At 39.1% G+C, this 15202-nt stretch overlaps 1 protein-coding gene across 1 annotated transcript; it reads left to right on the plus strand.

Annotated features, from left to right (window-relative positions):
- Nucleotides 1-661: 661 nt before the first annotated feature.
- Nucleotides 662-1606, plus strand: LOC101839344 (olfactory receptor 10AG1-like). Its single transcript, XM_040744896.1, has one exon. It carries the CDS (start codon nucleotides 662-664, stop codon nucleotides 1604-1606), a length of 945 nt encoding a protein of 314 aa, XP_040600830.1.
- The last annotated feature ends 13596 nt before the right edge of the window (nucleotides 1607-15202 follow it).

A 15202-nucleotide genomic window follows, 5' to 3' on the forward strand; every position in this document is an offset into this window, starting at 1 on the left:
TACTTTGTCCTAAATTCCAACTCTAAGGACAGAAACTTTAAAAATTTGCATATAATTTTTAAAATTTGTTTGCATAATCTGTATATCCACAGAAAACTCTTTTATATATTTTAAATATCATATAATATTTGGGGATCAGTTGCACTAAAGTAGCCTGTGCATAAAAGAAGAAGAAGACTGAAATAATATTTAATCCATGAAGTTTTTCATTTACTTTGGAATATTACTCTTGTATTGAGTAACACTCATGTATTATTTGGTAATTTATGAAATTAATCTCAAGCTAATAATGATAAGTAAAAATACTGGGCAGAGACAAAAAAGTAAATTATAAGAATGATTCATTATTAATATTAATTCAAATTATAACTTTGATTTATTGAGAAGAAAACTAAGAGTAACATGCATAATAATTCATAGCAGTGAAAATGTTAACTGTATAAACAAGCAAGCAAAAAATCCTGAAATTATTCACTGAATATTAAGATACAGTTCCTCAACTTTGAGAGAACATATATATTATGTGTTCTTAATAAAAGTATTCTTTTAAACTCATAGAAAATCATGAGGGCTTAGAACATGGAATCTATGACATATATTTAAGATAAGAAAACAAATTGCATTAACTTTACTTGCATTTCTGAATGAAAATTCTCCAAGAATGGATCTCACAGAGATCAGGGCAGAGGGCAATGCATCCACATTGACAGAATTCATCCTTCTGGGATTCTCTGACCTTCCCAATCTCCAGGGTTTTCTATTTGGTATGTTCTCCGTAGTTTACTTAATTATCCTAATTGGAAATGGCTTCATAATTGTGATAACCAGGCTGGATCCGGCACTACAGAAGCCCATGTATTTTTTCCTGGCAAACTTTTCTTCTTTGGAAATCTGTTATGTATCAGTCACCCTTCCTAGGATTTTGTTCAACATTGGTACTCAGAATAGAAGTATATCCAAGCTGGCTTGTGCCACACAAACGTGCTTTTTCCTTATTCTGGGAGCCACTGAATGTTTCCTTCTGGCTGTGATGTCATATGATCGATATGTGGCTATCTGCAACCCTCTGCACTATCCACTGGTCATGAACCCAATAAAGTGCAATCAGCTGGCAGCAGGCTCCTGGCTTGGTGGAATGCCATTCCAGCTTGGACAAACCTGTCAGATATTCTCCCTACATTTTTGCAGTTCTAACCAAATCAACCACTTCTTCTGTGACTTACCTCCCATTCTCAAGCTGGCCTGTGGAGACACCTTTATTAATGAGCTGTCTGTCTACTTAGTCACTATCCTCATTGCCACAGTACCTTTTATGTTGATACTTGCTTCTTATAGCAAAATTATTGCCACCATTCTGAGGTTGCCAACAGCCACAGGACGAGCAAAAGCCTTCTCCACGTGTTCTTCTCATTTGCTTGTGGTGTTTTTGTTTTTTGGATCAGCCACTCTTACTTACTTTAGACCAAAGTCTGCACACTCTCCAGGAACTGACAAACTTCTCTCTCTGTTCTACACCATTGTGACTCCTATGTTCAATCCACTGATATACAGCCTTAGGAACAAGGACGTTATTGATGCACTGAGAAAATTGTTACTTAGAAAATAACAAAATGAGTGTCTGCCCTGATATCTAAAGTACTTTATCTAACTACATGTCATATAAGGACATTCTTATCTGGGTGTCACAGAGTGCTGCTTCTGAGCTACTGCTGCATTGCCTTCTCTAACCAGATATACTAACGTCTAGTCAAAGTACCACCTAATTGTGGGCTCTTAGGTCAGTAGAACACTTGTTTACATAGGACAGACTTTCCATTTTTAAGTCTTTTTTTTTGTTCCTACCGAATCTGTCACTTCTGTAACATTGCCCCTCTCCCTGATTCACTAGGTACCTGTGGGCATCTGTCTGAATGATATTGTGACCTTCCTTGGTTCTGCTTTTTTTGTGTTGTTTCAATTTCTGTTAAACATTTTCTACTAATATTAAAGCAAGTCTACAGTCTTAAAGATTTCACTGGTGCTGTGTTGACCTAAAACATGCTTTATCTGTTCATTGCATCTTGTTGATATGGTATTACTGCTTTGAGCCTGTAAAAAGGGTGTGATAATGACAGTGAGAAGGTTATAATGTAATTAATTAACTGGAATTTATCATGACATATTGGAAGATGTTGTTTTACATTTGTTTTGTGTGTGTGCATCATTGCTTTGTTTTTATAATGATAATTATTTCTAAATAAATTTTATTTGATTATATGTAAGAAAATGTTCTGTATCTCTGCCAAAAAATCATTATCAACTTTTAAAAGTACTGTGCTTTAAAAAGGAAAGAAATTAATCAGGCTTGCTACTCCAGTAGGTTAGAGTCCATAATGTCAAAACAATGGCTACAGAAATATTTGATAGTTCTAATATCAAACCACAATGCATAGTGGGAAAGACGGCTTTTTTAACAGAGAAGCTGTTATCAGAAATTATGTAATCATATATTGTAAATAGTGTTATGTTAGGGTGAGCTTTCTTTTTAAGAATATAGTTGTATACAATACCATATTTAAATAAGAATAAAAGTATGAAGTATGTGAAAACTGAAATACTATAGGCATTTGCCATTTTACTAGTATAATTAACATTAGAACAATCTTGCAACAGGGAAGCAAAATATTGAGAAACAGAGTCACGGCTGTACACCTAACTTATTTCAGCTATGCTTTGCACAATGTGAGATGATAGCTTTGTACAAGAATCTATTTAGAAAAAATGGTTTCTGATAAATTTTTTTTTTGGTTTTTCGAGACAGGGTTTCTCTGTATTGTTTTGGAGGCTGTCGGTCCAGCCTGGCCTCAAACTCACAGAGATCCACCTGCCTCTGCCTCCCTAGTGCTGGGATTAAAGGCGTGCGCCACCACCGCCAGGCTATTGATAAACTTTTATGTAAAGAAAGTAAAAACAGTAAAAAAAGCCAAGTCAATGTTGACTGTGAAAGTATTTTTGTGAAGAATTCTAGTTATCATTAACACCGTTTTGTTTGTTTTGTTGTTTGTTTTTGTTTTTTGAGACAGGGTTTCTCTGTAGCTTTGTAGGCTGTCCTGGAACCTGCTGAGTAGACTGGGATGGCCTTGAACTCAAGAGGATCACCTGCCTGTGCCTCCTGACAGCCGAGATTAAAGGTGTGCACCACCACTCTAGTTATCTTTTCTCCAGAGCACATTACAATCGAAGATATCCTGAACATCTGGGTAGTCTCTACCATGGGGAGGAGTGTTAGCTGTTCACAGTGAAAACATGTGTGACTTGGACAACTGAATTTCACAAAGTTGGCAACTGATCAAACTGACTGCTAATAAAATTAATATGTGTTTTTTAAAAAAGAATATATGTGTGTTGCTCAGTTTTTGTTAACTTGCCGCAACTAGTTTCATTCATGTCATAAATGGGGAATTGATGGAGAAAATGCCTAGATTGAGGGGAGACCCTGCATATGTCTCTGGGGGCACTTCCTTGATTCCTTGTTCTTGCAGGATGCTCCAGTATGCTGTTAGTGTGCTACCTTAGTCTGATGGACATGGGCTTTATGTAAGTAAATGAAAGAGTCATAGGAAGTAAATAAGTTAGCAATACTTCCTGGCTCTGATTTTCTGTTTTTAAGTCCCTACCCTAACATTCTTACTGGATGAACAATTAGAAGAACTGTCAGTTAAAGAAAACCATAGATTGCCTAGGCCTCCTCACTGACACCCACATTCAGGGGGTCTGGATCAGTCCCATGCTGCCCTCTCAGGGATCAGTCTGGGTTCCACGATCTTCTGCTTGTTCAGGTCAATTGTTTCTGTGGGTTTCAGCAGCCAGGTCTTGAGCCCTTTTCTTATAATTCCTCCCTCTATGTCACTGGGTTCCAGGAGTTCAGTTCAGTGATTTTCTGTGGGTGTCTGCCTCTGCTTCCATCAGTAACTGGATGAAGGATCTAGGATGGCATATAAGGTAGTCATTAAATTCATTATCAAAAAGGGGCATTTAAGGTAATCTCTCCACTATTGCATGGTTGGTCAGATGGTGTCATCCTTGTAGATTTCTGGAAATCTCACTAGTGCCAGATCTCCCCTCAAACCTAGAATGACTCCCACAATTATATCTCTCATCCTGCTCTCCTCTATATTCCCCCGACTCAACCTTCCTGCTGCCCCATGTCCTCTTCTCTCCTCCTCTTCTTCCACTCTCTTTTTCCCAGCTCCGTCTCCTCTCCCCCCATGTTCCAAATCTGCTCAGGAGATCTTGATTCATTCTACTTCTCTGGGGTACCATGGATATCTCTCTTAGATCTGTTTCTCAGATTCTCTGGTAGTGGGATTGTAGGCTGCCACTCCCCTAATCCATATCTAATGTCCATATATGAGGGAATACATACCATGTTTGTCTTTTTGTGACTGGGTTACCTCACTCAGGATAGTTTCTTCTAGTACCATCCATTTGCCTGCAAATTTCAAGATTCAATTGTTTTTTTTACGCTGAGTAGTACTCCATTGTGTAAGTATACCACCATTGCTCTATTCACTCTTCAGCTGAGGGGCATCTTGGTTTCTTCCAGGTTCTGGCTATTATAAATAACACTTTTTTTTGGTTTTTCGAGACAGGGTTTCTCTGTATTGTTTTGGAAGCTGTCGGTCCAGCCTGGCTTCGAACTCACAGAGATCCACCTGCCTCTGCCTCCCGAGTCCTGGGATTAAAGGCGTGCGCCACCACCGCCCGGCATTATAAATAACACTTTTATGAGCATAGTGAAACAGTTATCTGTCTTTTATGGGTATATGCCTAAAAGTAGAATTGGTTGGGCTTATGGAAGACTGATTTCATTTTCTTGAGGAATCTCCATACTGATTTCCAAAGTAGCTGTATGAGTTGGCACTCACACCAGCAATGGAGTAGTGTTCCAATTTCTCCACATCCTCTCTAGCCTTAACTGTCATTGGGGTTTTTGATTTTACACATTCTGACAGGAGTAAGATGGTATCTCAAAGGTTTTTTGATTTGTATTTCCCTGATGGCTAGGGATGGTGAGGACTTTCCTAAGTGTTGATAAGCCATTTTAGACTCCTCTATTGAGAATTCTCTATTTATTTCTGTAACCCCGCTTTTTAATTGGATCCTTAGATGTCTTGGAGACTTGTTTCTTTAGTTCTTTGTAAATTTTGGAGATCAGCCCTGTATCAAAATGTGGGGTTAGTGAAGATCTTTTCCCATTCTGTGGGCTGCCTGTTTGTCTTGTTGACTGTGTCCTTTGCCTTACAGAAGCTTCTCAGTTTCAGGAGGTCCCATTTATTAATTGTCGATCTCAGGTTCTGTGCTACTAGGGTTATGTTCAGGAAGGAGTCCCCTGTACCAATTTGTTCAAGGGTACCTCCCACTTTTTCTTCTAAAAGGTTCAGAGTGGCTGAATTGATGTTGAGGTCTTATCCTTTTGGACTAATGTAGGAGGAAAACAATTGTTTTCCTAGTTTCTTCCTTATTGATTTCAGCCTTCAATTTGACTTTCTCCTGTCATCTACTCCTCCAGAGTAAGTTTGCTTCTTTTTGTTCTAGAGCTTTCAGTTGTGCTGTTAATTCTCTAATGTGACTATTCTCCAGTTTCTTAGTGTTATGAACTTTCCTCTTAGTAGTGCTTTTGATTGATTTTAGTTTAAAGTCTAATTTGTTATATATTAGGATTGCTACCCCCACTTATTTCCTGGGTCCATTTGATGGAAAATCTTTTCCCAACCCTTAACTCTAAAGTAATGTCTGTCTTTGAAGCTGAGGTGTTTTTCTTGTATGTAGCATAAGGATGGATTCTGCCTTTGAACCCATTCTATTAGCCTGTGTCTTTTTATGGGTGAGTTTAGACCGTTAGTTAATATTGAGGGATATTAATGACCATTGATTGCACAGTCTTGTTTGTTTGGAATGGTTATTTTTGGTGGAATTGCATGTGGATTCCCACCCCCTTTTTTTCCTTTTGGCTGTTGCTAAAGTGGGATTATCTATTGTCTATGTTTTTCTAGTTGTAGTTAACTTCCTTATTATGGAGTTTTCCTTGCAGACCTTGCTGCAGGGCTGGGTTATGGGATATGTATTGTTTAAATCTGGTTTTGTCATGGAACATATTGTTTTCTCCATCTGGAGTAATTGTAAGCTTTGCTGGGTATAGTTGTCTGGGCTGGCCTCTGTAGTCTCTTAGAGTTGGTAGAATATCTATCCTGGACCTTCTGGCTTTGAGAGTTTCCATGGAGAAGATAGGTGTAATTATGATAGGTTTTCCTTTATATGTTACTTGACCTTTTTCTTAGCTGCTCTTAATATTCTTTCTGTATGTTTGGGGTCTTGATTTTTATGTGCCAAGGGAACTTTTTTGTGGTCTACTCTATTTGGTGTTCAGTAAGCTTCTTGTACCTTCATTGGCATGTCTTTCTTTAGTTTGGGAAAGTTTTCTTCTATGATTTTGTTGAATATGTTTTCTACCCCTTTTTTTTTTTTCATTTCTCTTGAGTATATTTTTAGGGGGTGGGACTTCTGGGTGATAGGGTCAGCTTCTGTTAAATCATTTGCAAAAAGGCATGGCATAGTAACTGCAATTTCATGGTTAGTCATCTGAGATAAGTGACAGTTTTCTGAAAGAGCAGAGTGTTTTTTTTTTTTTGTTTTTTATATTAATATTTTTTTTATTTTCCATTTTAAATTTAGATAAGAAACAAGGTTGCTTCACAAGTCAGTACGAGGTCCCTCTCCCTTTCCCTCCCCTCCTCCTGTGCCCACCCCCCATCCCCCCCCCCGTTATCCCCTCATTCCCCCAGGGAGGGTGAGGCCCTCCATGGGGGTGTCCATAGTCTGTCATTTCATATAGGGCAGGGCCTAGACCCTTCCCCAAGAGTTCAGGGTGAGAGTGCACCTCACATTGTTCTATGGGAGTCCAGAGACCGTGTGTATACTTGGGATGGGTACTGATCTGCTGTCCAAGGCTCAATAGATTACCTAGGCCTCCTCACTGACACCCAGATTCAGGGGGTCTTGATCAGTCCCATGCTGGATTCCCAGGCTGATGCCTGGGATTCAAGAGTTAACCTTTGTCTGGTCAGCTGTTTCTGGGGGTTCAACAAGCCCAGTCTTAATCCCTTTGATCATCAGTCCTCCCTCTCTGATACTGGCTTTCTTGAGTTCAGCTCAGTACTTAACCAGCCAGTAAATGAAGTTTCTGTTTCCCAGACTCTCTGGCAATAGGATTGTAGGCTGGCACTCCCCAGATCTATGTCTAAAATCCATATATGAGAGAGTACATGCCATGTTTCTCTTTTTGTGACTGGGTTACCTCACTCAGGATGGTTTCTTCTAGTGTCATCCATTTGCCTGCGAATCTCATGATTCCATTATTTTTTTCTGCTGAATAGTACTCCATTGTGTAGATGTACCATATTTTCTCTATCCATTCTTCGGGTGAGGGACATCTAGGTTGCTTCCAAGTTCTGGCTATTACAAATAAAGCTGCTATGAACATAGTGGAACAGACATCTTTGTTATATGAATGGGCATCTTTTGGATATATGCCTCAGAGTGCAGTTGCTGGGTCTTGTGGTAGGTTTATTCCCATTTTTCTGAGGAATCTCCATACTGCTTTCCAAAGTGGCTGAACCAGTTGGCACTCCCACCAGCAATGGAGGAGTGTCCCCTTTCACCACATCCTCTCCAGCATAAATTGTCATTGGTGTTTTTGATTTTAGCCATTCTGACAGGAGTGAGATGGTATCTCAGAGTTGCTTTGATTTGCATTTCCCGGATGGCTAAGGATGTTGAGCACTTTCTCAAGTGCCTCTCAGCCATTTTAGACTCCTCTATTGAAAACTCTCTATTTAGTTCTGCAGCCCACTTCTTAATTGGGTCCTTTGCTGTTTTGGAGACTTGCTTCTTGAGTTCTTTGTAAATTTTGGAGATCAACCCTCTGTCAGATGTGGGATTAGTGAATATTTTTTCCCATTCTGTGGGCTGCCTTTTTGTCTTGCTGACTGTGTCCTTTGCCTTACAGAAGCTTCTCAGTTTCAGTAGGTCCCATTTATTAATTGTTGATCTCACTGTCTGTGCTACTGGTGCTATGTTCAGGAAGCTGTCTCCTGTACCAATTCTTTCAAGGGTACCACCCACTTTCTCTTCTAAGAGGTTCAGTGTGGCTGGATTTATGTTGAGGTCTTTGATCCATTTGGACTTAAGTTTTGTGCATGGCGATAAACATGGATCGATCCGCATTTTTCTACATGCCAGTCTCCAATTATGCCAGCACCATTTGTTGAAGATGCTTTCTTTATTCCATTGTATATTTTTAGCTTCTTTGTCGAAGATCAGATGTTCGTACGTGTGTGGGTTAATACACGGATTTTCAATTCGATTCCATTGGTCTGCCTGTCTATTTTTGTGCCAATACCAAGCTGTTTTCAGGACTATAGCTCTATAATAGAGCTTGAGGTCAGGGATAGTGATGCCTCCGGACGTTGCCTTGTTGAACAGGGTTGTTTTGGCTATCCTGGGTCTTTTGTTTTTCCATACAAAATTGATTATTGTTCTTTCAAGGTCTGTGAAGAATTGTGCTGGGATTTTAATGGGGATAGCATTGAATCTGTAGATTGCTTTTGGCAGGATTGCCATTTTTACTACATTGATCCTACCTATCCAAGAGCATGGGAGATCTTTCCATTTTCTGAGGGCTTCTTTAATTTCTTTCTTTAAAGATTCAAAGTTCTTACGATACAGGTCTTTCACTTGTTTGGTTAGCGTTACCCCAAGGTATTTTATGTTGTTTGTGGCAATTGTAAAGGGTGATGTTTCTCTGATTTCTCTTTCAGCCCTTTTATCATCTGTATATAGTAGGGCTACTGACTTTCTTGAGTTGATCTTGTAACCTGCCACTTTGCTGAAGGTGTTAATCAGCTGTAAGAGTTCCCTGGTAGAGTTCTTTGGGTCACTGATATAAACTATCATATCGTCTGCAAACAGTGAAAGTTTGACTTCTTCCTTCCCAATTTGTATCCCCTTGATCCCCCTTTGTTGTCGTATGGCTATAGCTAGAACTTCAAGTACCATGTTGAAAAGGTATGGAGAGAGTGGACAGCCTTGTTTTGTTCCTGATTTTAGAGGAATTGCGTTGAGTTTCTGTCCATTTAGTTTGATGTTGGCTGTTGGTTTACTGTATATGGCTTTTATTATGTTTAAGTATGTCCCTGTTATCCCAGATCTCTCCAAGACCTTTATCATGAAGGGATGTTGGATTTTGTCAAAGGCTTTTTCAGCATCTAGTGAGATGATCATGTGATTTTTGTTTTTCAGCTTGTTTATATGGTGGATTACGTTGATGGATTTTCGTATGTTGAACCATCCCTGCATCCCTGGGATGAAACCTACTTGATCGTGGTGAATGATTGTTTTGATGTGTTCTTGGATCCGATTTGCCAGTATTTTATTGAGTATTTTTGCATCAATGTTCATGAGGGATATTGGTCTGAAGTTCTCTTTCTTGGTTGTATCTTTGTGTGGCTTGGGGATCAAGGTTATTGAAGCCTCATAGAAAGAGTTTGGCAAAGACCCTTCTGCTTCTATTGTGTGGAACACTTTGAGAAGAATTGGTATAAGCTGTTCTTTGAATTTGTGGTAGAATTCTGCACTGAGGCCATCTGGACCTGGACTTTTTTTGGTTGGGAGACTTTTGATGACAGCTTCTATTTCCATAGGGGTTATAGGTCTATTTAAATTGCTTATCTGTTCTTGATTTAGTTTTGGCAAATGATAGCTGTCCAGGAAGTCATCCATTTCCTTTAAATTTTCAAATTTTGTGGAGTACAGGTTTTCAAAGTATGACCTAATGATTCTCTGGATTTCCTCAGAGTCTGTTGTTATGTCCCCCTTTTCATTTCTGATTTTGTTAATTTGCGTGTTCACTCTCTGCTGTTTGGTAAGTTTGGACAAAGGTTTGTCTATCTTGTTGATTTTCTCAAAGAACCAACTCTTCGTTGCATTGATTCTTTGTATTGTTTTCCTGGTTTCTACTTTGTTGATTTCAGCCCTCAATTTGATTATTTCCTGGCGTCTACTCCTCCTGGGGAGTTTGCTTCTTTGTGTTCTAGAGCTTTTAGCTGTGATGTTAATTCTCTGGTATAACTGTTTTCCTGTTTCTTCATGTGAGCACTTAGTGCTATGAACTTCCCCGTAGCACTGCTTTCAAAGTGTCCCATAGGTTTGGGTATGTTGTGTCTTCATTCTCATTGAGTTCGAGGAAGTCTTTAATTTCTTTTTTTATTTCCTCTTTGACCCAGGGATGGTGCAGTTGAGCATTATTCAATTTCCATGAGTTTGTAGGTTTTCTGCACTTTGTGTTGTTGTTGAATTCTAATTTTAAGGCATGGTGGTCTGATAAGATGCATGGAGTTATTCCAATTTTTTTGTAGCTGCTGAGGTTTGATATGTTGCCAAGTATGTGGTCGATTTTTGAGAAGGTTCCATGTGGTGGTGAGAAGAAGGTATATTCTTTTTTATGTGGATGAAATGTTCTATAGATATCTGTTAATCCCAGTTGGGTCATTACTTCTATTAGACCCTTTGCTTCTTTGTTGAGTTCCTGTCTGGTATTCTTGTCTAGTGGTGAGAGTGGTGTGTTGAAATCTCCCACTATAACTGTGTGGGGCTTTAGATGAGATTTAAGTTCTAATAATGTTTCTTTAACGAATGTGGATGCCTTTGTATTGGGGGCATAGATGTTCAGGATAGACACTTCGTCTTGGTGGGTTTCACCTGTGATGAGTATGTAATGACCTCCTTCATCTCTTTTGATTGATTTTATTTTAAAGTCTAGTTTGTTAGATATTAGGATTGCTACCCCTGCTTGTTTCTTGGGTCCATTTGATTGAAAAATTTTTTCCCAACCTTTAACTCTCAAGTAATGTCTGTCTTTGAGGGTGAGGTGTGTTTCTTGTATGCAGCAGAAGGAAGGGTTCTGTCTTCGAATCCATTCTGCTAGTCTGTGTCTTTTTATGGGTGAGTTAAGGCCATTAATATTGAGGGATATTAATGACCATTGATTGCTCATCCTTCTTCGATTTGCGATGGTTGTTGTTGGTGGAATTATGGGTGGAATTTCGCCCCTTTGTTCTTTTGGCTGTTGGTAGAGAGGGATTCTCTAATGCTTATGTTTTTCTGGTTGTAGTTAGCTTCCTTGGGTTGGAGTTTTCCTTCCAAAATTTTCTGTAGGGCTGGGTTAGTGGACACATATTGGTTGAATCTAGTTTTGTCATGGAATATCTTGTTTTCTCCGTCTATAGTGATTGAGAGCTTTGCCGGGTATAGTAGTCTGGGCTGGCATCCATGGTCTCTTAGTGTAGGTAGAATATCTATCCAGGACCTTCTGGCTTTCAGAGTTTCCATGGAGAAATCAGGTGTAATTCTGATAGGTCTGCCTTTATATGTTACTTGACCTTTTTCCTTAGCTGCTCTTAATATTCTTTCTTTATTCTGTATGTTTGGGGTCTTGATTATTATGTGGCGAGGGATTTTTTTTTGTGGTCCACTCTATTTGGTGTTCTGTAGGCTTCTTGTACCTTCATTGGCATGTCTTTCTTAAGGTTGGGAAAGTTTTCTTCTATGATTTTGTTGAATATGCCTTCTGCCCCTTTGAGGTGGATTTCTTCTCCTTCTTCTATACCTATTATTCTTATGTTTGGTCTTTTCATGGTGTCCCATAATTCCTGGATGTTTTGTGTTAAGGATTTGTTGGATTTAAGGTTTTCTTTGGTTGATAAATCCATTTCTCCTAATGTATCTTCAACACTTGAGATTCTCTCTTCCATCTCTTCTATTCTGTTGGTAATGCTTGTATTGGTAGTGCCTGACTGTTTGTCCAGCTTTTCTATTTTCTGCCTTTCTTCAGATTGTGTTTTTTTTAGTGTCTCTATTTCAGTTTTCAACCCTTGCAGCATTTGCATTGCTTCTTGCAATTTTCTGTTTATCTGTTCGTCCGTTTGTTGCCTTTTATGAATTTTTTGGTTTGTTCTTTCTTCCATTTCTTGCATTTTTTGGTTTGCTTTTTGTTCCATTTCTTGGATTTTGTGCTTTGTTTCTTCTTCCCTTTCCTGCCTTTTTTGGTTTGTTTCTTCCTCCATTTTTTTATTTTTTGCTTTGTTTTTTCTACCATTTCTTGCATTTTTTGCTTTGTTGCTTCTTCCATTTCCTGCCTTATTTGGTATGTTTCTTCTTCTAATTCTTGCATTTTTTGCTTTGCTTTTTCTTCCATTTCTTGCATTTTTTGCTTCATTTCTTCTTCCATTTCGTGCCGTTTTTGGTTTGTTTTTTCTTCCAATTCTTGCATTTTTTGGTTTGTTTTTTCTTCCATTTCTTGCATTTTTTGGTTTGTTTTTTCTTCCATTTCTTTGAGGGATTTTCCAATATCCTCTTTTAGGGCCTCTATCATTTTCATGAAAGTGCTTTTAAGATCGTTCTCTTCTGCTTCCTTCGCGTTTGAATATTGGGGTCTTGCTGGTGTGGAGTCTCTAGAATCTGGCGGTGTCATATTTGTTTTTCTGTTGCTGACTGTGTTTTTGTATTGTCTCTTTCCCATCTCTTCTTTTAGTGGGTGCAGAAAGAGCCCCTTCCTGGTCTGGGGACCAGAGTTCCCTTTTGGTGGGTGCTAGTAAGTCCAGTAATCTGGTGGTTCTTCTATGCCTTGTCCAAATGCTGGTCCGTGGGTAGAGAAGAAGAACAGGAATCTGGGGCGCTTAGCCTCCTACCTGGTCCCCTGGACCCTATGCTGGGTCCTGTTGTACCTGATCCGGAACAGCTACTCCCCTGGTCTCCCTGGTTCCTGTAGTTTCCTGGTCTCTTTGGTGGGAGAGAAGATCTGGAGTCTGGGGTGCTTGGCTCCCGCCGGGATTGGGAGCTCTGTGCAGTTCCCAGGCGATCTGCAGGCTCTGGAACTCAGGCTGGGAAGCTGGCCTGTTTACCTGATGATGCCAGAGGGACAGCTACTTCCCTGTACTCCCAGCCTCCTCTCCTTTCCTGGATTCGTTGGTGGGAGAGAAGATCTGGAGTCTGGGGTGCTTTGCTCCCGCCGGTATTGGGAGCTCTGTGCAGTTCCCAGGTGATCTGCAGGCTCTGGAACACAGGCCGGGAAGCTGGCCTGTTTACCTGATGCTCCCGCCGGGATTGGGAGCTCTGTGCAGTTCCCAGGCGATCTGCAGGCTCTGGAACTCAGGCCGGGAAGCTGGCCTGTTTACCTGATGATGCCAGAGGGACAGCTACTTCCCTGTACTCCCAGCCTCCTCTCCTTTCCTGGAATCGTTTTCTACCCCTTTGAGGTTGTTTCTTCACCTTCTTCTATACCTGTTATTCTTAGGTTTGGTCTTTTCATGGTGTCCCATATTTCCTAGACATTTTTTGTTAGTGATTTGCTTGACTTAAGATTGTCTTTGGTCAATGAATAGATTTCTCCTAGTGTATCTGCAACACCTGTGATTCTCTCTTCCATCTCTTGTATTCTGTTGGTTATGCTTGCCATGTGTAGTACCTGATCATTTGTCTAGCTTTTCCATTTCCAGCATTCCTTCAGACTTTGTATTTTTATTGTCTCTATTTTAGCTTTCACCCCTTGATCTGTTTGAATTGTTGCTTGAATTTTTGCTTTGTATTTTCCTTCATTTCTTGCATTTTTTTTTGCATTTTGTGGTTTGATTTTTCTTCCATTTCTTGCACTTTTAAAATTTGTTTATTTTCTTCCATCTCTTTAAGGAATTTATTATATCCTCTTTGAGGGCCTCTATCATTTTCATGAAGTTGTTTTTAAGGTCATTATTTTCTTCTTCATTTGCATTTGGAATTTTCAAGTCTTGCTGGTGTAGAGTCTCTAGACTCTGACCATGTCACATTTGTTTTTCTGTTGTTGAATTTGTTTTTGTCTTATAACACTTTAGTATGAGACTCAATTTCCGCCCCTGGTTCTTGAATCTTATCCTAAGCATTTACAGATGCTCTACAGCATAGGAACAAGATGTGTTCCTCATATGCAGCTTAATTCTCTACATCATCATGAAGACCCTCACCAAGAATTTTATCTTGGGGAGCCTTATAATCTTTCTTTTGACCTTGAAATTCAAGTGCTTTGGCCTCTTCTCTCGACAAAGCCTGCCATTAGATTTGAAATGTATGTTCAAGGACATTTGAGATTAATTGGCCCCAATCCTTAGCAGTTCCCCTATTTCTTGTTGCCTATGAGCCTACTAATTGTCTCACATTTGGTAAAGTCATGCCATAAGAGGCCACTTCTCTTATACCTTTTAAATCTTTCATATGTATTGGCCCCCAATGGCATCCAACAAATCGTTTTTAGTTTTTTTTAGTTGCTGGTTTGTCAGTAACCATAATGGGGTAAACCAGAGGAGAGGATATAATGACCCTTGGTAGGTCATCCCTGACTCTAAAAGATACTGGTAATATTAAATCATTTTCATCTCTGTGATTTATACCTCCACTTCTAGTGCATTAGCCCAAAGGTGTTCTATGGCCTGTAATCAATTCACCATTATGTATTTGAATGCTTGAATCGACTCGACAGTATAAATTTCTGGTGGCTTCATTAAATCAGTCAGTTTCTTGTTGTCTTCATTTATATATGATTCTAAAGTTTTAATAGGCTCGTTGTTATAGATTATCTGAATGATATCTAATTGCCTTCTAAAACCAATATTCTGTCTGCTAGCTTGCCATTAGACTCAGACGTGGAACAATTTTTTTTCTGTTAGCCGGTCAGTTTTAAGTACCACATTTTGCATTCTGTTTGCTAAATCATCATTGCCATTTTCAATGTTCTGAATCCTTTTTTCTAAGCTCTCATTATTAGTCTGTAAAGCATTTTCAATAGTATGAATCCTTTTTACTATGCTTTCATTACCAATCTGCAAAGTTTTTATGGTTTCTGGAAGTTCCTCATTCACAACTCTACTGTCTGGCCATTTCTTTATGGCTATTATATGGATTATGAAGCTAATTGCTACTCCATGAATAATATATATATATATATATTATATTTATATATGACCTTCCTGGTCATATATATATATATATATTCCAGGTATGTCATAAGTATATATAATATATATATATTTATTTATATATATTCCAGGAAGGTCATAAGCCTCTTCTAAAATCACAT

This window comes from Mesocricetus auratus, unplaced genomic scaffold, assembly GCF_017639785.1.
Source record: "Mesocricetus auratus isolate SY011 unplaced genomic scaffold, BCM_Maur_2.0 Super-Scaffold_100004, whole genome shotgun sequence".
In the NCBI taxonomy this organism is placed as follows: Eukaryota; Metazoa; Chordata; class Mammalia; order Rodentia; family Cricetidae; genus Mesocricetus; species Mesocricetus auratus.